The 20130-nt window shown below is 49.3% G+C and overlaps 1 protein-coding gene across 5 annotated transcripts in view; it reads right to left on the reverse strand.

The window, feature by feature from the left end:
- TBCE (tubulin folding cofactor E) overlaps positions 1-20130 on the reverse strand; it is a 619064-nt gene that overhangs the window by 414303 nt on the left and 184631 nt on the right. For all 5 annotated transcript variants that reach the window (XM_040350725.1, XM_040350726.1, XM_040350724.1 and 2 more), the window contains one exon: positions 91-193. In XM_040350725.1, the coding sequence (XP_040206659.1) occupies positions 91-193 (103 nt within the window). The remainder of the gene's footprint in view (positions 1-90; positions 194-20130) is intronic.

Below are 20130 nucleotides of genomic sequence, written 5' to 3' on the forward strand. Positions count from 1 at the left end.
CTCCTGCACAGACAGTCCCCTCTAATATCCTCCATACTACTGCACATATTGCATGATCATACCCTTCACATGTTCTTTATATAAAATTACCTCTTTCCATGTTATTCCTGTCTGATTGAGTGAAAGTGTTGTCAGATTTTCAAAGGCATTTGCTAATAAAGATGGATGAGATGGAGGGTAAAATCTGTTTTCACTGTAAGTAAACAGAAAAATATAATTAGCATAAGCATCAAAGTACAAGTGCATAGTCAATGTCAGAAGGAGTAAGCGTATTGTTCTGCTTCACTTAAATCCCAAAGTTCAGTAAATTCCAAGCAAAGCACATTTATTGTCACGGTATGAGGCTAGATGCGCACTACTGGAACCATTGCTACTTTAGGCACTAAAAATAGGATTTTTTTGTACTCGTAAAATCCTTTTCTCTGTCGTCCATGGACGGACACAGCCTTCACAAGTCTTGACATATGGGTTATGTTCCTGTTCATAGGAGAGGACTAGGCAGAACATGTTAGATATGTAAATACATGTTACTTTAACAGAGTTGAACAGCCCCGACCAGGGGGTGGTCCCTCCGCCCTGCAGCATGCAGCCTCAGTTCGTATCAAGCAGAACAAACCTAAAAAAGGAGGGGTGGGTGCGGTGTCCGTCCATGGACGACAGAGAAAAGGATTTTACGGTGAGTACAAAAAATTATATTTTTCTCTTTTGGTTCATGGACAGACACAGCCTTCACAAGTCTTGACATATGGGACATCCCCAAGCAGTGTCAAAAAAACGAGGGGTGGGAACAGTATCAAAAACAAATAACTTCAACACAAAACAAGCAGAGCTCCTCAACGGAGGAGTTGCAACTTTAAACAGCCACCCGCACTGCACTCACATCAAACTTGAAAAATTTGGAAAAGGTGTGAACAGACGACCAAGTCGCCTCTTTGCACACCTGCGAGACAGACGCTTGATGTCGGAAAGCCCAGGAAGCACCAACTGCCCTGGTTGAAGGTGCCGTGACCGGAAAGGGCACTTGGCATAGAAAAGTTAAAGCGAACATGTTAAAGCGAGCATGTAGTAAATAAGAATAGTGTAGCCAACTAATAGTTGCGTAAGAGGCAAATATAGCTCAGCTAAATTGAGCGTGTATGTCCCTTTAAGATATTCTACAGCGAACAACTGAAGTCACTATAAGTAATCCCAAGCAGTAGCTTAGTATTCAGTAAGCCAGATTTAAATACAGTACTTGATAGAAGCAATATATGAAGCAGGTAATTCTAGAGCACTACAAGTGAAGTAAATGCTACGTATTCGTTTGTAGAGGATGAGTGTTGTAGTATCTCAGCAGCTATGGGATTCCGTAGTGTAGGGTATCCTGGGAGGAAGATATGGCAGCATGGCAGCATGGATCCAATGAAGGCATTAGCTAGATAATGACAGAGCTCCAGCAAGGCATGATCTGCAGCTTGGCTCACAATAATAGAACAGCGTGTATACAACACAATGTTCTGTTTATAGTTGAGAGGCAGGTGTGCCGAATACAGTGTAATTTCGCTCGGCACTTCCGCGTTCCAGGCTGGAATGCACGCGGCGCCGGGCAATGACGTCAACGCGCGGTCGCCGTGTTGCGGTCCAGTGTGGAAGTCATTACGGCGCCAGGCGCCGATTACACTCGGTTCCTTAGTACCTGGCTTTCAATAGCCAGCCACTGTAAAGCAGGATGGAGTATGGGACCTTGAGACAGAAGGTCCTCCCGCATTGGCAGCCGCCAGGGTGCATCCACCACCAGGCGCACGAGATCGGCATACCAAGGATGCCGGGGCCAATCTGGAGCGATTAGAATCATCGGGATCCCCTCGGTCTCCACTCTGCAGAGCAGACCAGGAAGCAACTTCAATGGGGGAAAAGCATAAATTAGCCGATACTGACCCCACGGGGCCACCAACGCGTCTGCCCAGGGATCTCGACACCTTGTGGTTGAGGCGAGAGGCCAGGAGATCCACGTTCGGTGTGCCCCACCTCCTGCAAAGGAGTTGAAACACCTCCAGATGCAACGACCATTCCCCCTGGTCCAGCATCTGGCGACTTAGGTAGTCTGCCTGCCAGTTTTCTACTCCCGGAATGTAGACAGCCAACAGAGCCAGCACATTTCTTTCCGCCCACCACAGGATGTGAGCGACCTCTGACGCTGCAGCCGAGCTCCGTGTTATCCCCTGATGGTTGACATAAGCCACCGCCGTGGTGATGTCCAACTGGATCCTGATTAGGCGACCTTGCAACCTCGTCGACCACGAGGAAAGGCACAGCCTGATCGCCCGAAGTTCCAGGACAATGATCGGCAGACGGGATTCTTCTAGAGTCCAGCGACCCTGGGCCGACTGGACCCCCCAGACGCCCCCCAACTCGTGAGGCTGGCGTCTGTCGTAATCACCGTCCACTGGAAGGGAAGAAACGACTTCCCGGACCAAAGAGCCGGGGATCTCAGCCACCAATTCAGAGACTGACTAGGTGACCAACCTGAATCTGGCGATCCAGAGACAATGGAGATGTGTTCCATTTGGACAAGATCATCCTCTGCAATACTTGAGTGTGGAATTGGTCATACGGTACCGCCTCAAAAGAAGACTACCATGAGGCCCAGGATATGCATGCAAAAACGGATGGACGACCACTTGCGGGATGCCAACAGTTGCACCGCAGACTGAAGAGTCTGCAATTTTTCCAAGGGAAGGAAGACTCTCACCTCCGCGGAGTCCAGAATTAACCCAAGGTATTCCAAATGCTGAGTCGGTATCAGGACCGACTTCTGGATGTTCAACATCCAACCGAATTCTCGTAGGGTCTGGCTGGCTATAGACATATCTACCTCTAATTCTGAGCCAGAAGCTGCTCTCAGAAGATCGTCTAAGTAGCCCACGATGGCAATGCCTTGCTGTCTCAGCAAAGCCAGAATTGGGGCGAGCACCTTGGTGAAAACTCTTGGTGCTGACGCCAGGCCAAAGGGAAGAGCCACAAACTGATCGTGGTCTTTGCCAATCGCAAAACGCAGAAAACTCTGGTGTCCTGCGCAAATTGGGACATGCAAGTATGCATCCTTGATTTCCAAGGACGCAAGAAAGTCCCCAGATGTAGCGCAGCCACCACCGAACGAATGGATTCCATACGCAACTTCCGTACTCTCACAAAGGTATTTAGGGCTTTGAAGTCCAAGATTGGACGGATCCCGTCCTTCTTCGTGACCACAGATTCGAATAAAATCCCTGAAACCCCTTGTCCAGCGGAACAGGTAAAATTACCCCGCAACTTAGCAAGTCTTGCACTGCCCCCAATAGGGCAGACCGACGAGCCGGAAAGAGAGAGAGAGATTTGAGGGAAAGAATCTGTTCATTGGACAGGATAGAAACTCTCTTGTACCCCAAAGTGACCACCTCGCAGACCCACTGGCCGGAGAGCAGGGAGGTCCACCGAGCCGTGAACCTGCAAAGCGGTCCCCCCACCCATGAGCCGGGTGGGGGCAAAAATAGGATTTTTATAACAGCTTACCTGTAAAAGTCTTAGGGCCATATTCTCATAGATCGGCGCATATTTAGTCAGGCGTAGCGCATCTCAGATGCGCTACGCCGGCTTAACTTGGAGAGAGCTGTCCCATATTCCCGTACCACATGCGTCCTACGATGCGCTCGCGCAACTTAAATGTGTCGGCGTAAGCTGGCGCAAGTGACGGTAGGAGGGATGTGGGCGTGAAGCATTCTAATGAACCGTGACCCCATGCAAATGATGTCCAGACCGAATGGAGCATGCGCCGGACGTGCCCCACCCTCTGCGCATGCGCAAACCAACATTAGGCGTAACTCCCCAGTGCATAAAAGCGTCGCCACATGCGCCCAACGGGTGCAAAGTGACTCCATTTATTTCTGTTGGTGGTGTGAGATTTGGAGCTTTAACTTTGCAATGCCTGGACCCAGGAAGGAGAGAAGAAAAAAAAACTTCACCCAAGATGAGAGGGCCATCATTGTCTCTGCGATGGAGAGATACAATGCTCGCCTCCATGGTGCAGATAGTGGCAGCACCAGCAAGACAAAAAAGGAGGAGATCCTTAGGAGAGTTACTGCCCAGGTGAATGCCTTAGGCCATGAGGTCAGGACCCCCCAAGGACATTCAAAAAAAGATGAATGACCTGCGTGGTGTGGTGAGGAATAAGCTTGCCACCATTAATAAGCATTCCAGGGGCACTGGAGGGGGGCCACCCTGTACAATTCGGCTCACAGAAGAGGAGCAGGTGATGCCTTCAGAGGGAGCAGGTGGAGGGCCTGGAGGGCCACGACTCAAGTGAGCCGCCCATGAGGACAGGTAAGTGTGTTTTATCTTCTATCTGGTGTGTAGCATGTTTGGGGGGGTGGGACATGTGACAAGTGTGTGGGTCCACCAACATGTGAATGTTTTGTGTCATCCACAGGTGTGCAGGAGGTAGCTGGGCCATCTGATGCTGCCAGTGGCCGTCCCACGCCATCATCCCCTGAGCATCCTGCTTCTGTGGCTGACCCCCTGGGAAGCCAACAGGCCTTGGTGGAGGGGAGTGGGCAGTCCTCCGCGCAGGAGGTGGTTGAGGAGGTGGTCCATGAGGAGGTGGTCCACACCGATCAGGAGGTGTTCCTCTTTTTGGATGAATCTCATGTGGTGGCAGGACCATCCCAAACCCACCGTATCTCCAGCCCCTCAGGGTCCTCCAACACCCTCTCCAGTCCCTCCCGTCCCATCCCCCTCATCTCCAGCCCCTCAAGGTCCTCCTACTATGCAAGGGCCCCAGCCACTCCTGTCCCCAGGAAGGCGACCCACAGGACAAGGGGTGCGGCAGGAGTGCTGCAAGAAAATCTTGCCAGGCAGCAGGACCAACAGAGCTGCCATATGGGGGAACTCTTGGTGGAGTTGAGGCGCCTATCCAACAGCCTGGCCTCCTCGGGAGCAGTACCAGATGCTCTCCAAGATGTGGCTGGAAACAGCGCAGCCACAGTCACCAGCCTTGGGGAGCTTCAGAATACCACAGCTGAACTTGTGGGGGAGGTCAGGTGCCTTCGAGTGGCTGTACAGGCCCAGACAGCTTCCCAGGAGGCCCAGACAGCTTCCCTGGAGGCTGTGCTCACCCGCATAGCGGTGGCTTTAGAGGGCAGACAGGCAACCAGGGAGGGACCTGGAGATGCTCCTCCACCTGGGGATGCTCATCCACCTGATGCCCCACCCCCCCAACTGAGGATCCCCCCAGGCAAGTGAGGGCCAGGAACCTGGGCACCAGGCGTAGCCCACGCCAGGGCAAGTGATTTATTTTTAACTTATGTTTGCTCCGATTAAGAGCTTTTTTTATATTATTTGCTCTGATTAAGAGCTTTTTTTTTTTTGGGTGTTGCACACAGGCAGTAGTGCAGAGTACAGTGTGAATGGTGTGTGAATATGGGGGGGTGACACTCCTGCCAGTAAGGGGTGTCACCCTCGGGCGCTGGGGATAAGTTCTCCCCAGGTCCGTATGAATGACGTATGAATGGACAGCAACATCATTGGGGCTTTGACGCGGCGTTGCTGCTCCCTAGTACCATATGGGGTACGTCGGTCTAATCCAATGTGATGTGTATGTGGGGTGTGTGTGCTAGGGACCACAGTGGTGTGCATGCGTGCATTCTCATTGTGCCATGATTAATGTGTGTGTTTAACGTTCAAAGATTTGTTCCACAAGACATCTCCTGACTGCTGTACCATCAGCAGACGGGGTAGCCTCGGTTAGGGGGGGATTGTCTGGTTCAGGGGTAAGGTCATCACGTAGGTCAATCTGCAGGCCTTTTCTCACTGCGAAGTTGTGCAGCACGCAACATGCAGCGATGATCTGGCACACAAAGTTTGGGGAATACAACAGGGTACCCCCAGTCTTATCCAGGCATCGGAAACGGGACTTCAGGAGGCCAAACGTGCGTTCCACCACTCCACGGGTATGTGCGTGTGCTTCATTGTATCTTCTCTCCCCTGGGGTTTGGGGGTTCCAGAATGGGGTCATGAGATGGGGTCCCAGTGCATATGCAGAGTAACCTGGAAGGGAAAAGACAGGAGGATGTTAGTCATGCATGTGCCCCTCGTGATGTCTGCATCATGGGGGGAGACAGTCATACCGGACACCCATGTCACTCACCAACCAGCCAGCTGTCCCCATACATGTTCTGTTCGAATTGTCTTGGGATGTCGCTTTGACGGTATATGAAGCTGTCATGGCTGGACCCTTGGTGTTTGGCACGGACGTGCCATATGAGGCCATGGGCATCCACTATCACCTGGACATTGATTGAATGCCAATGCTTCCTATTGCGGTATATGTGCTCTGTCTCATGGGGGGGGCTGTAGTGCCACATGTGTGCAATCAATGGCCCCGATGGTGCGTGGGAATCCGTCAATTAGGCAGAACTCACGCATTGCCTTCAGCCGCAGGTCCTCCTGGGTGGGTTTGATGATGTGGTGGGACATGCGTCTCAGGATTGTGGGGACAACCTAGTGCACACATCTGCTCATGCTGGTTTGTGATATCCCAGCCACGTCTCCACTTGTTCTTTGAAAAGTACCAGTGGCAAGGAAATGCAATGTTGCCAGGACCTTCACCAGTGGCTGCACTGCATGTGAGCATTGCGTTGGGCTGGTGATGTCATCCTGCAGGTCTCTGGTAATTTCCAGGATGGCATCAGGGCTGAATCTGAAACGGCGATACACCTCCAAATCACCCATGCCAAAGAGGCTAATGCGCGGTGGGTATATCCTCTCACGTGCCCTCCTACGTGCCCTCCTCCTTCTACGTGCCTCGGCCTCTGCACACACTAGTAGTGCCAAGACCACGCCTGCCCCTGGCATGTTGGCGTACGAATGTGTTGTCCTATAAGTGTGGTTGCTCAGCTCGTCCGGGATGGTGCTGCTGTATTTGCTTTCAAGCTGACTTACTCAGGTCTGGAGCAAAGTTACCCGTGCTTTATGAGGGGTAACTTTAGGCCGGCCATTCGTCTTACGCACGTAGGTTCGGGAATCAGCGCATATACATCATTTGCATATTTGAATACTAAATCTATGGCAGCGTAGGATGCCATCAGCGGAAATATACGCCTACGCTGCGTAAACTTAAACAAGTTAGGACGGACGGGAGAAACCTTGTTTCTGGCAGATCTGATTCTGTGACTACGGCGCATAGATAGGACAGCGCATCTTTACACTTACGCCGCGCATCTCCATATACGCCGGCGTAACTTCTTTGAGAATATGGCCCTTAGTCATTACTATGTGGGTTATATTCCACCTTCAGGTGCTGGACACTGGTGTAATCAATTAGAAAAGGAAGTTCCCTCCCTATATAACCCCTCCCATACTGGGAGCACCTCAGTTTTTGTAGCAATGCAATAAGTGTCCCAATATCCCCAAACAAGAGGGGTGGGAACTCTGTGTCCCGTGATGTACTCCAAGAAAAGAATTTTACAGGTAAGCTGTTATAAAAATCCTATTTTCTTTATCGTACATCACGGGACACAGAGTCTTAGTCATTACTAAGTGGGATGTCCCAGGGCAGACATGTGGACCTCTAATGCTGCCTGCAGCATACTGCGCCAAGAAAGGCTGCATCCTCCTACGTCTTACATTCATCTGATAGGGATTAGTGAACGTAACCACAAACGACCAAGTTCCGGCCTGGCAAATCCGGGGCTTGGTAATGCACACCGCATGAAGTGCTTACTATCCCAGTAAAGTGCACCCCAAAAGAAACAGGGGGAGCCCTTTCTTTAACCGCAAGCCTGAACAACAACCTGATGAATCAACATTTGACAACAATTAATTTAGACGCTGCCTGCCCTTTGCTACCTCCTGGTAGCGCAACAACATCAGTTTTCCGTATGCGAGCAGCCGTTTCAGATAGGTCTTGACCTCTCTTACTCTAACGAGAGAGCGTGTAGCCAGATTAATAGCTGACCTGAACACTGCCCACACACATCTAGGGTCCTCTGGCAGTAAAACAAAATGTTAGGTTTCTATATCTGGAAACCTTCAGATAGATTTTTAACTGCTCTCATCTCTATTGAGAGAAACGGAATAACCTTTCCTTCCGCGGACAAAGGTGTTGAAAAAAGGAAGGCAAGAATATCTTGAATTCAAAAGAACACTAGATCCTTCTAGTAAATAAGGTTGGGTGAGGATTTAACATCACCCTTCTTGTAAAAATAATTAAGTATGGCTCTATACAAAGAAAGTTGCCAATACTCTCTTGCGGATGCAACCGCAAACAAGAACACCAATTTCCTCCTTAGAAGGATGAAGGGAATTATGGTGCATCAGCCCAAGGTGCTGACCCTGTAAGCTGAAAAAACTAGATCCAATCCTCCGAGCACAAGGGCGACCTAACCGGCGGACTTATACGCGCCACCCCTCGTATAACGGCCCGGATCAAGAGTGTGACACAAGCGACCTCTGAAAATATTGACAAGGCCGAGATCGGATCCTTGATGGAACTTAAGGCTAGCTCCATCTCCTTTCCAATGTAGGAAGGCAAGAATTTTACCTATGACATACTACCAAGGATGCCACCCCTTGGTTTCACACCAGGAACATGGGCCTTTCAGATCCTAGGATATCTGGTCCTGTAGGCCAGCTGTCCTGTATGGACCAAGGTAACTGCCGCTGATTCTGAATGCCCCGATCCTCAAGAATGCAGGCTATAACAGCCAGACCATTAATACTTATGTATGCAAGACAGGATGTAACCCTGCAAAGCAGGCCTGGACAAGCTGTAAGGGACCCTGGGTCCTCTACTATCACCTCTGCTGTATCTGCACAGTAAGGTCGTATGGGCTATGCCGGAGCATTTAGGCCAGCTTCCGTTCTCCTCTGATGTAGCATGGAAGCCACAAAGTCATAAACCAGTGACAACTGGTCCACCAGGATCACTTAACACATCTGTCCCGCATGCGGGTGGATCCTTTGTCCTTGACACAAAGCTGTTCAATTTCTTGTTGAAACTGGACGTCAATACCTTTTATGTACAGGGTACCGTTTGTGACATTTGGTCAGAAAAAAGTCGGGGTGTAGAGGTCAACCTCCCAGACACAATTGTTGAAGGCTCCAGCGAATCGCCTGCCAATCTTGCATTCCATGGAAATGATGATTGTCAAATAAGCAAGGCCCAAGCTCCTCCCTGGTAAACAAAGTAAACCACTAGAGCGGCATCGTCAGATTGTATTCTGACGGAACAACTCTGTAACCTAAAGTTTCAGGACTGTGAGTAAGATGCTCCATCAGTAGCTCTAGAAAGCTGACGGATAAGGCTCACTTGGAGCTTGACCACCTCCCCTGGGCCATGGTCTCTTCCAGGTCTGGCCTCTATTCCTATCAGGTAACCATGCGTGATCCCACATCTTTATGCACTCCAGCATCTTTATGCAATTTTAGGCATTCCTGTGGAAATAAGCCTCTCTGTGTGACCACATATCCTTGGGTAATCAAGGACTCGGGTTATCAGGTAAACATGTGTGATCCAGCATCTTTATGCACTCCAGCATCTTTATGCGATTTTAGGCATTCCTGTGGAAATAAGCCTCTCTGTGTGACCACATATCCTTGGGTAACCAAGGACTCGGGTTATCAGGTAAACATGTGTAATCCCGCATCTTTATGCACTTAGGCATTTGTATGTGATTTTAGGCATTCCTGTGGAAACAAGCCTCTCTGCGTGACCAAATATCCTTGGGTAGCCAAGGACACGGTTGATCAGGTAACCATGTATGATCCAGCATCCTTATGCACTTAAGCATTTTTATGCGATTTTAGGCACTTTGAAGTGATTAACCATCCTTATGTGACCATGTAAAATCATGTGACCAACAAAAAACATGTATCTTTATGTGATCAACAATAAAACATGCTCTTTTACTTGTTTTTACCCCACATGCATTTTGAACATTCCAAACTCATATATTTCATGCAAACATGCGGACTGGTAAAGAGGCAGTTATGCTCCGCAGATGTGCGTCTCTGCAAACCTGCGACGTTAGCCATGTGCACCAGCAATCGTGCATCCCCCAGTTGAGCTTTTGGTTAGCCTGAAGCCAACATCAGGATGAGGACCTTATGGAGACAGAGGCTCTGGCCGTCTAGGCTGAGGGAAGTTATATGCAGCTTGAATCTCTGAAAAGACTGCAGCTGCAACCAGAGCTTGTGGGGCTTCTGATAGCTTCCCCTCATTAGGCTCACCTGTTACCTGTCCTCTGACAGTGAACCTTCATCCTCAGGTCTTTCAATCCCCCTGTTTGAGGATTTAGAGCAAGGAAAGGGGCACATCCTGTTTTCTGCTTGTGAGGATGCTGCGGATATAGCAGTTAACCTCTTAAAGACCCATAAATGCAATGCCACAAAACATATGCAGAGGGACTGCAATGTTGGGGAAGGCTGCAAATTCTGACAAGGATGATAGCTCATTCTGTGAGCTGTCTTAAGTCTCTACAGGGGAGGATAGTATCATGCAAGCATGAAAAAGGGCCGCCAGATTTAGGTGGCGATACCCTTTATATTCCTACCCCTGAACCCTCTTTTACGGGGAGACAAAAAGTCCTACGCCAAAAGCAGAGGAACTTAACCCTGTTGCATCAACAGCTGAAATTAGTCTAGCAAAATAATGCCTGCTAATTTGCACAGCTAGATGCCGAGTAGGCGTCTTACAGTAGGTGTTTGTAATATTGTGTTTTTAGCACAACAGCATCGCGCTGATTCTCGGCGACATGGTGCCGAGATCTCGCCCTCACTGGAATAGTGACAGCACATCCCAGCAAGCGCGTCATAGAAGCGACAGGAGATCCGACTTGGATTCCCGCCAATTCTACACGTGTGCGGCGTTTGTTATGAATCCTGAGGGGGAAGTCCTCGCCGGATTTTAAATAAAAATCCGGCATGGGTTCCCCCTCAGGAGCATACCGGGCCCTTAGGTCTGTTATGGGTTGTAAGGAGAGCCCCCCTACGCCGAAAAAAACGGCGTAGAAGGTCCCCCTACAATCCATACCAGACCCGTATCCAAAGCACGCTACCCGGCCGACCAGGAAGGGAGTGGGGACGAGCGAGCGCCCCCCCCCTCCTGAGCTGTACCAGGCTGCATGCCCTCAACATGGGGGGGTTGGGTGCTCTGGGGCAGGGGGGCGCACTGCGGCCCCCCCACCTCAGAGCACCCTGTCCCCATGTTGATGCGGACAGGGCCCCTTCCCGACAACCCTGGCCGTTGGTTGTCGGGGTATGCGGGCGGGAGGCTTATCGGAATCTGGGAGCCCCCTTTAATAAGGGGGCCCCCAGATACCGGCCCCCCACCCTAAGTGAATGGATATGGGGTACATCGTACCCCTAACCATTCACCTGTAGGAAAAATGTCAAAGTTAATAAACACACCACACAAGGGTTTTTAAAATAATTTATTTTTCTGCTCCGGAGGCTCCCCCTGTCTTCTTTATTAGCTCTTCTACCAGGGGGAGCTTCTTCTTTGACGTCTTCGGGTGGGTGGGGGCCGCCGTCTGGTTCTCTTCCACCGCGGGTTTCCTCCGGCGTCTTCGGCGGGGGGGGCTTCTTCTTCCGCTATCCCGACGGGTCTTCTCCGCTATCCGGGGGGTCTTCTCAACTCTCCGGGGGGCTCCTTCTATGTTCGCCGCTCTCTGCTGTTGACTCGGCGCACCCCGGTTCTTCCTCCAGCTGTCCGGTGCCTTCTCCTTCAGCGCTGAACGTCTATCTTCTTCTTCCGTGCTGTGACGTATTCTTCTTCTTCCGGGCTGTGACGTCATCTTCACTTCTCCAGATGTTGACACGCCGGCTCTTCTCACTGAAATGGCAGGTGCAGCGCAAGAAGAAGCCCCCCCGCCGAAGACGCCGGAGGAAACCCGCCGGGGGGTGGGGGCTTTTTTAAAAGCGACCCCCCCCCGGCGGTGGAAGAGAACCAGACGGCGGCCCCCACCCACCCGAAGACGTCAAAGAAGAAGCTCCCCCTTGTAGAAGAGCTAATAAAGAAGACAGGGGGAGCCTCCGGAGCAGAAAAATAAATTATTTTAAAAACCCTTGTGTGGTGTGTTTATTAACTTTGACATTTTTCCTACAGGTGAATGGTTAGGGGTACGATGTACCCCATATCCATTCACTTAGGGTGGGGGGCCGGTATCTGGGGGCCCCCTTATTAAAGGGGGCTCCCAGATTTCGATAAGCCTCCCGCCCGCATACCCCAACAACCAACGGCCAGGGTTGTCGGGAAGGGGCCCTGTCCTCATCAACATGGGGACAGGGTGCTCTGAGGTGGGGGGGCCGCAGTGCGCCCCCCTGCCCCAGAGCACCCAACCCCCCCATGTTGAGGGCATGCAGCCTGGTACGGCTCAGGAGGGGGGGGCGCTCGCTCGTCCCCACTCCCTTCCTGGCCGGCCGGGTAGCGTGCTTTGGATACGGGTCTGGTATGGATTGTAGGGGGACCCCCTACGCCATTTTTCGGCGTAGGGGGGCTCTCCTTACAACCCATAACAGACCTAAGGGCCCGGTATGCTCCTGAGGGGGGAACCCATGCCGGATTTTTATTTAAAATCCGGCGGGGACTTCCCCCTCAGGATTCATAACAAACGCTGCACACGTGTAGAATTGGCAGGAATCCAAGTCGGATCTCCCGTCGCTTCTATGACGGCTTTGTCTCTATCGCGGCAAGCCAGCTCGGCGCTGGCTCCCGCGATGGGGCTCGTAGGTGCTCAATCTCGCCGAGAAAGGGAGCGAGATTGACACAATATCGCGTGCACCTACTGTAGATGAGTCTGTATTCAATCCACACAAGGTGCTTACGTGCCCCAAGCTACTTTGTCCTCCTGGCTTTACAGAGCCCTGACGTCTGGGCCCTTTCCCCCCCCGCGCACACGTGCATAGGGAATGGTGGAGGCAGGGGGAGAGAGGGACCCCCCAAGGAGCGCCGTGGACCCGGACTACGAGGGACCCCCCATCGTGGCAGAGCCTGAAGCGGAGAAAGTAAGCCGCACCATAGATCAGCTAACCTTGAGCTTCCTGGAAGACATGGTAAGCGAAACACCTGGCATGTCTTTCTACTGACAATCCAGCCCTCTCCAAGGGAGATCTATGGGTACTACAGCCCTCCTGTCTCAACAGACATAGTGGTCTTTTTGCCCAGGCACACCTGCATTATTACACAAGACCCAATAGCCCCTTCAGGAGAGGACTAGGACCAGCTAGGGGAGGTATATGGGTGCCAGAGCCATCCTGTCTCAAAAGACATAGTGGTTAAGTTGCCAATGCATAGAAGAATAAAAAATAGGCGAGACCCATAGTCCCCAATGGAAGACCTTCTGTCGGACCAAGTCCTGTAGGTACCTCTTACCTTTCCACGCTGCAGGGTATTGCAAAGCAAGAGGCCCAGCCTTCACCCCTCACTGTGGGCTTCGTCTCAGACCTTCAGGGACCGGGGTCCATAGCAGGTACACCTCTCCCCTGGACCTATATAGCACCCTGGCAACAGAAAACATTTGGTCTTTGGCATCGACCAATGTACGATAAAGAAACTTCATGCGGTGGTGGGTTTGGTTGCCGGCTTGTTCGGCTTACGCACCCAGGGATGTTTCTGTCCTCCAGCTGAGTCTTTGTCAGCCTGGGAGGGTCTACCAGCGGGCCCTGACTGACAAAAATATTGCTTCTGCGTGGCAAAGGAAGGACCCGGCTTACGGCGCGGCTCCTTCCCCTTGGTGGACTGAGTGAGGAGAGTGCTCTTACCTCCAGTGACATCTTTAATAATGTCATCCAGCGAGGTACCAAAAAGTCTCCCACCTTTGGAGATTAAATCTGCCAGAGCCTTATTGGATGCTTGGTCAGCGGACCTTAATTTCAGCCAAATCAGGTGGCGCAATACCACCGGAGATACAGAGGCTCTGGATATCAAGGGGGCTACATCCAGGGTAGCATCACAGACATATACAAGGCCCTGGACCAACTGGTCGGCCAGTCTTACACACTCAGGAGGGAGCCGATGTTCCTCCACAGTCTGGAGCAAAATCTTTGCCCATTCAGTGAGAGTCTGAGACACCAAAGTTGCAGCCAAAATAGGCCGCAAAGCAGACCCTAGCATGGTAAATCTGGAGCGGGTCACTGCCTCGGACCTCCTATCAGTATGGTCCTTGAAAGCAGGGGTCCCTTCTACAGGAAGAGCGGTTACCTTCAACCGAGCGACCAGGGGGTCAACCACTGGAGGAGAAGCCCATTTTTTCAAAAGGCTGTCCTCAAAGGGGTAACAGACCGCCAGGCGCCAGGGACCACAAAAGGACTTCTGCGGCTTTTCCCATTCCATATCTATGAACTTGTCAAAGAAAAATACATAGGGAAAAACTTTTACAGATCGGTCTGACTTGTGTGACCCAAAAGAGACTGAGCCCTCTGTGGATGCTTTAGCTCCACCATCCAGCTTAAGGGAGTCCCTCACAGCATTGATAAGCGCACTAACAAGTGCCTTGTTATGCACCGACCCAAAAGAGGAGTCTTCCTCACAAGGAAGGTCCTGGTCCACATCTTCAGACAAAACAGAACCAGAGACCTGAGCCGCAGCCAGGTCCTGGTCTGAGTCAGAGCATTCCCCAGGAGATGGCAGAGGGAGGGGCGCTTTTTACCCCCTTACGCCCGCATGACGCTTCTATCCTGGCAACAAATGATTCCAAGACTGCCGACAAAGTGTCCATAGGAACTGCAGGTGCAGGGGCACCAGTTGCCACCTCTGGCATGTTTGGGGAAGAAGGGCCAAATACTAACTCCATAACACCACAGACTGCTCTGAGAGACTGATTCAAGACCTGGAAAGTCCACCCTCCTGCTGCACTGACCGGGGGGGGGGGGGTTACCCAGGGGACTCACAAACCCAGCAAGAGACTGCTCAGCGCCGCTGCACACCCTCTGTACACAGCGTGTGTTGTGAGGAAAAGCTATGAGGAAAAAAACTGAGGAGATTTGTGCTACGTGCCGTTCAGGAAGCCAACACAAGAGGCCAAAACCCACACAAAATGGCTACCAGACGCCTCAGAAAAAAGGGGCATGACCACAAGATAATGGCCGCCCGCAATAACAACCTTCGCCACAGCGTGGCCATGAAAGAATGGCCGCCAATGGGAAAATGCAATAGAAGCAGCAGGCATACTAAAAATGGCGGTGAAACACCACAATGTGGATGAGAAGGCAGAGGTAGGGACTTCCTTGAGGCAGAGCACCCCCCCAGATAAAATGGACCCTGACACCCCACAGTCCACCACTGGAAACCGGAGTCCCCCCACAGGTCAGCCCCGGTCGCAGCAAGGTCTTTAGAGCAGAAGAGGGAAATGTGACAGAGAGCAGGTAAAGGGAGGATAGGAGAACCCCCTAACCACAGGAATGCCCAGCTGTTTCAACCCGCCGAGGCAGGAGGGACTGTACTTACCCGTCCATGCGAGGACCCGCAGGCGCATTCCTGACAGGCCTACAATCGTGTTGGAGTAGCTGTCGGCCCAGTCCACTGTGAGTGAGACAACAAAACAGCCCAGTCATGTGTGGACCCTGGAGCAAAAAGCCCACCGGCCACCCCTGGAGTCATGGGGTATGTCGTGGCCGACCCAGCGCTTAGCGAAGATCTGCTCACGCTCGATGGCCGGACTGGGGAGACTACAAGGATCTATATATCCAGCCTGTCACCCAGCTGGCAGTTGATAGAAGAATCTCAAATAAAAATGAAATAAAAACAATTCTTCAGGGCATCCTTCTCCTCTGCTAGGTAGAAAAAAAACTGAGGCTGCATGCTGCAGGGCGGAGGGTTATGTCCGGAGGGACTGCCCCCTGGGCGGGGCTATTCAACTCTGTTAAAGTAACATGTATTTAAATATCTAACATGTTCTGCCTAGTCCTCTCCTATGAACAGGAACATAACCCATATGTCAAGACTTGTGAAGGCTTTTTTTGACATACTTTATTAGTCAGTGAACCGTCACCTATTTCAGACTTTTAAAGTGACAGCTATGTGGTAATGCCAGGATCCAGTCATAGTCAAAGCTACAAGGCCCTGATGATATACACTAAAAAAACATTATATGTAACAATCCTCTAGCCTAATTAATATATTTATTTTAAGTATTCACATAACACATATTAAACAGTGCTCAAGGTGTACAAAGATCCATTTATAATATATCATCAATATTAACACCTTCCATGAAGATTTGCACCCAAAGAATAGTTCACGTCTGTGGCAGTTTCTATCGCACCTCTGAAAGTGTTTTGTGTTGGATCACTTTAGAAGTAGGTAGAGCAGTGACTGCCAAGCATTCAGGAGGCAATATTGCTATTAGCTACTGAACCCCCCATACTCACTGAAACTGTAAGCAAGTGTTTTAGCTAAAGATTACAGCCCTATTCACTTGAATGTGTTGCATATGGCAGCAGTACGGACTGCTGAACGTGACACAGAACCTAACTTTTGATATGGTAGCTGCATGGATCCAGTGCCCGAAGCAACATTACAGGTCCATCATAGTTTTGGGTCCAGATACAGTTCCCAAAGTATTATTGAGGTTGCACTGATCTGGATGCACTGCTTCTATTGATAAATAGTAAAATGCAATTAAGAGGTTAACTGAAAAATGTATTGAGGAATTCCAAGTAATTAGAACTAGTTAAAGTGGTTGTAAACTCTCTAAAACAGGGAAAGAGGTGCCTCCAAGAGTATAACAAAAAAAATAAAAAAAAGAGAGACTGCTGCACACCCTAAAGAGTTAACTACAAGTTTATTGAAAAAAATATATAAAAAAAGAACACACATGTATCAGGCATAAAAAATGCGTCCCCTAAAAATAGGTGGACCTACCCAGATAATTCCCTAATGGACACCCCCCCACAGACCGGCATATACTGGTAACTAGAAAAAGGGAATACTCGATCCTCCCGAAGGAGGGTCAGAGTAAATACACCCCACACATAAAAAAGCCCAATTGCTAATACAATATATCCCTAATAGTTCCCACACAGGACAGTGGTTTCCTGAAATGACAGGTAAAAGTTAACACTATCTATGTGAGGGAACGCAGCAAAGAGGGAAACCAAAGGAAGGACATGAAAAATTATCCTATATAATGGTAGTGGTAATATACCCCTCCACCAGGACAAGTGACCAACAAAGTAATCAAAACTAACAAAACCAGAGGGACTGTAAGCCTGAAATAGCTGAGAAAGTCTCATGGAGATCACCGTTTAGAAACATATGTAGCTTCCATGTGAATCTGGTTTCATTAATTGAAAGTTATTAGGGAGACATTGAAGAGATGGCAGAGGCACTGTAGTTATAGTTTTTCTTCACAATCAATTTCACCTGAGATGCACTTAATGAGAATGCAACAATGTTACCACTGATGGATATCTGAACTGATTACCATAAAGTGTGGATATAGTCCATTGGGTTGCTTAGGCAAGCATGTCCTTGAAGTGGTTCCTTGTGTTGCTTTTGCAGCTTACAGGTTTGGATAGGCAATTAGTGATTAGACAAATGGTATGACGGTTGTAAGTGACAGTATTAGCAGGGATGTTTCACAACAGTGTAACACAAGATTTACTCACTGTTTGCTGTCAAATGATAGCTCGAGATCGTAGCTATTCCATCCAGTCCACGTTTGCTCAAAAGGTCTGCAGCCAAACCATCCATCCGTATATCTCCATAGTACCTGAAGTGCTGCTCATTATAAAAGTGCTTGATCCGGTGAAGTGATAGTAGGATCTTATATCCAGTGAAGGACAATGATAGATGTCCAGTGTCTCTAGTGATAGTTGGTAGTGCCAATGTCCAGAATAGGATAATAAATCTTCAGTCTCCAGTTCAAAAAGTAGCTCAAGGCAGAGCATGGCAGTTGTAGTCACTATGTATTGTTCATGTCTCCATAGTATATCTTTCAAATGGCTGCATCAAAGCTCAAGGTGCAAATGTCACCAAGCTAACAAAGGGAAAGGTAGCAAGGCTTAGACATGTATAGGGGTGGTCCTGTACCCTCCTGTGCCTCCAAGAGTAGTGGTATAGAAAGACACTTTAATAGGCATACAGTTTATGCACTCATATTCGGTAGAAGTAAACAGAGCATATCGGTCACAATGGAGTCAAGGTGGCCGCTCCTGCAGACTACACTCTCCGTTTGTGTATCTCCGTCGCTTGCTGAGATGGCTTCACTCCATGTGAATGGATGCTGGCTACTGCAGTGGTGACGCCATCTCCCTGCTGCCATCTCTGCTCCGAGTTCCAAGCCTCGTTCTGATATTGAATTTCTCTGCAGTAGCCGGCATCCATTCACACGGAGTGAAGCCATCTCAGCAAGCGACGGAGCTACACAGACAGTGCAGTCTGCAGAAGCAGCCATCTTGACTCCATTGGGACCGATATGCACTGTTTACTTCTACCAAATGTGAGTGCAAAAACTGTATGCCTTATCAAGTGTCTTTCTATACATCTACTCTTCATGACGAGAAAAATGCAATTTTTTAAATTGGTGATTAAAAACGATCGTGTGTAGGCTCCAGAGCATTTTTCTTGACAAGAAAAATGGGCATTAAAAATTTAGAACCTGCTCTATTTTTTCTCGTCGTTTTTTACGTTGTAGTTTTTCTGGTCATGAAAACCGGCCGTGTGTAGGCTTTAACGACGGGGGGAAAAAAAACGTGCATTCTCAGAAGCAAGTTATGAGAAGGAAAATTTGCATAATCAGTCCAAAAGGTGGCGCCATTCGAATGGAACTTCCCCTTTATAGTGCCGCCGTACGTGTTGTACGTCACACGCTTTGCTCGAGCATTTTTTTTTTCACTTTGAGAAAAATGTTTTTTTCCATGACAATAAAAACGGTCATGTGTGTGCGGCATTAGACCACTAAATTGAAATTTTACTTCAAAATTAGCACTGGTCTGTAGTGCATGTTTATACCACAATACCATTTTCCAGCAGTATATAATGATTTTTTGTACTCACCGTAAAATCCTTCTCTGTCGTCCATAGACGGACACAGCCTTCTCAAGTGGGTTATGTTCCTGTTTACAGGCGAGGACTAGGCAAAAACATGTTAGATATTCAAATACATGTTACTTTGTAATGGAGTTGAACAGCACCGCCGAGGGGGCGGTCCCTCCGGACATAACCCACCTCCCTGCAGCATGCAGCCTCAGTTCATAAAAAGGAGTACAAACCTAAAAAGGAGGGGTGGGGGCTGTGTCTGTCCATGGACGACAGAGAAAAGGATTTTACGGCGAGTACAAAAAATCCTATTTTCTCTTATTGTCCATGGACGGACACAGACTTCTTAAGTCTTGATAAGTGGGACATCCCCAAGCAGTGTCAAAAACGAGGGGTGGGAACAGTATCAGTAAAACACACAACTTCACCCCAAACAAGCAGAGCTCCTCAACGGAGGAGGTGCAACTTTAAACAACCCAAAGTGTTGAAAATGAAGAACCTCCACCGAAAATTCAGTGTGCAGATAAGGAAACACACCACACCCTGTGCAGTCAAACTGCTTACCAGATCAACATCATTATAGGCATGTAGAGTTAAATAATGCAGGGATCAATGGCAGTCACACTTCCACTTGGAGAGTAAAATCCACAAACTCATCAAAGGTAAAAGGCCATCCACAACTCAAAAGGATCCAAGGTTATATATTGCGTTCATCAGCAAGATAAGGATGACCAAAAAAATGCAGAGAGGAAGCACAATAGTGAAGCCCGTATGTGAAAGTAACACGCAATTTTATTGTGATGTACTTACAAACATGATTGAAAAACAGGCATCAAACAACGTAAAGTTCCATGGAGAATAGCGTACATGTGTCAGGTCAGCCTTACATGTTTCATCCGACAGGATATCTTCAGAGGCGCCTCTGAAGATATCCTGTCGGATGAAACATGTAAGGCTGACCTGACACATGTACGCTATTCTCCATGGAACTTTACGTTGTTTGATGCCTGTTTTTCAATCATGTTTGTAAGTACATCACAATAAAATTGCGTGTTACTTTCACATACGGGCTTCACTATTGTGCTTCCTCTCTGCATTTTTTTTGGTCATCCTTATCTTGCTGATGAACGCAATATATA

Source organism: Rana temporaria, chromosome 4 (assembly GCF_905171775.1).
Source record: "Rana temporaria chromosome 4, aRanTem1.1, whole genome shotgun sequence".
NCBI classification, from domain to species: domain Eukaryota; kingdom Metazoa; phylum Chordata; class Amphibia; order Anura; family Ranidae; genus Rana; species Rana temporaria.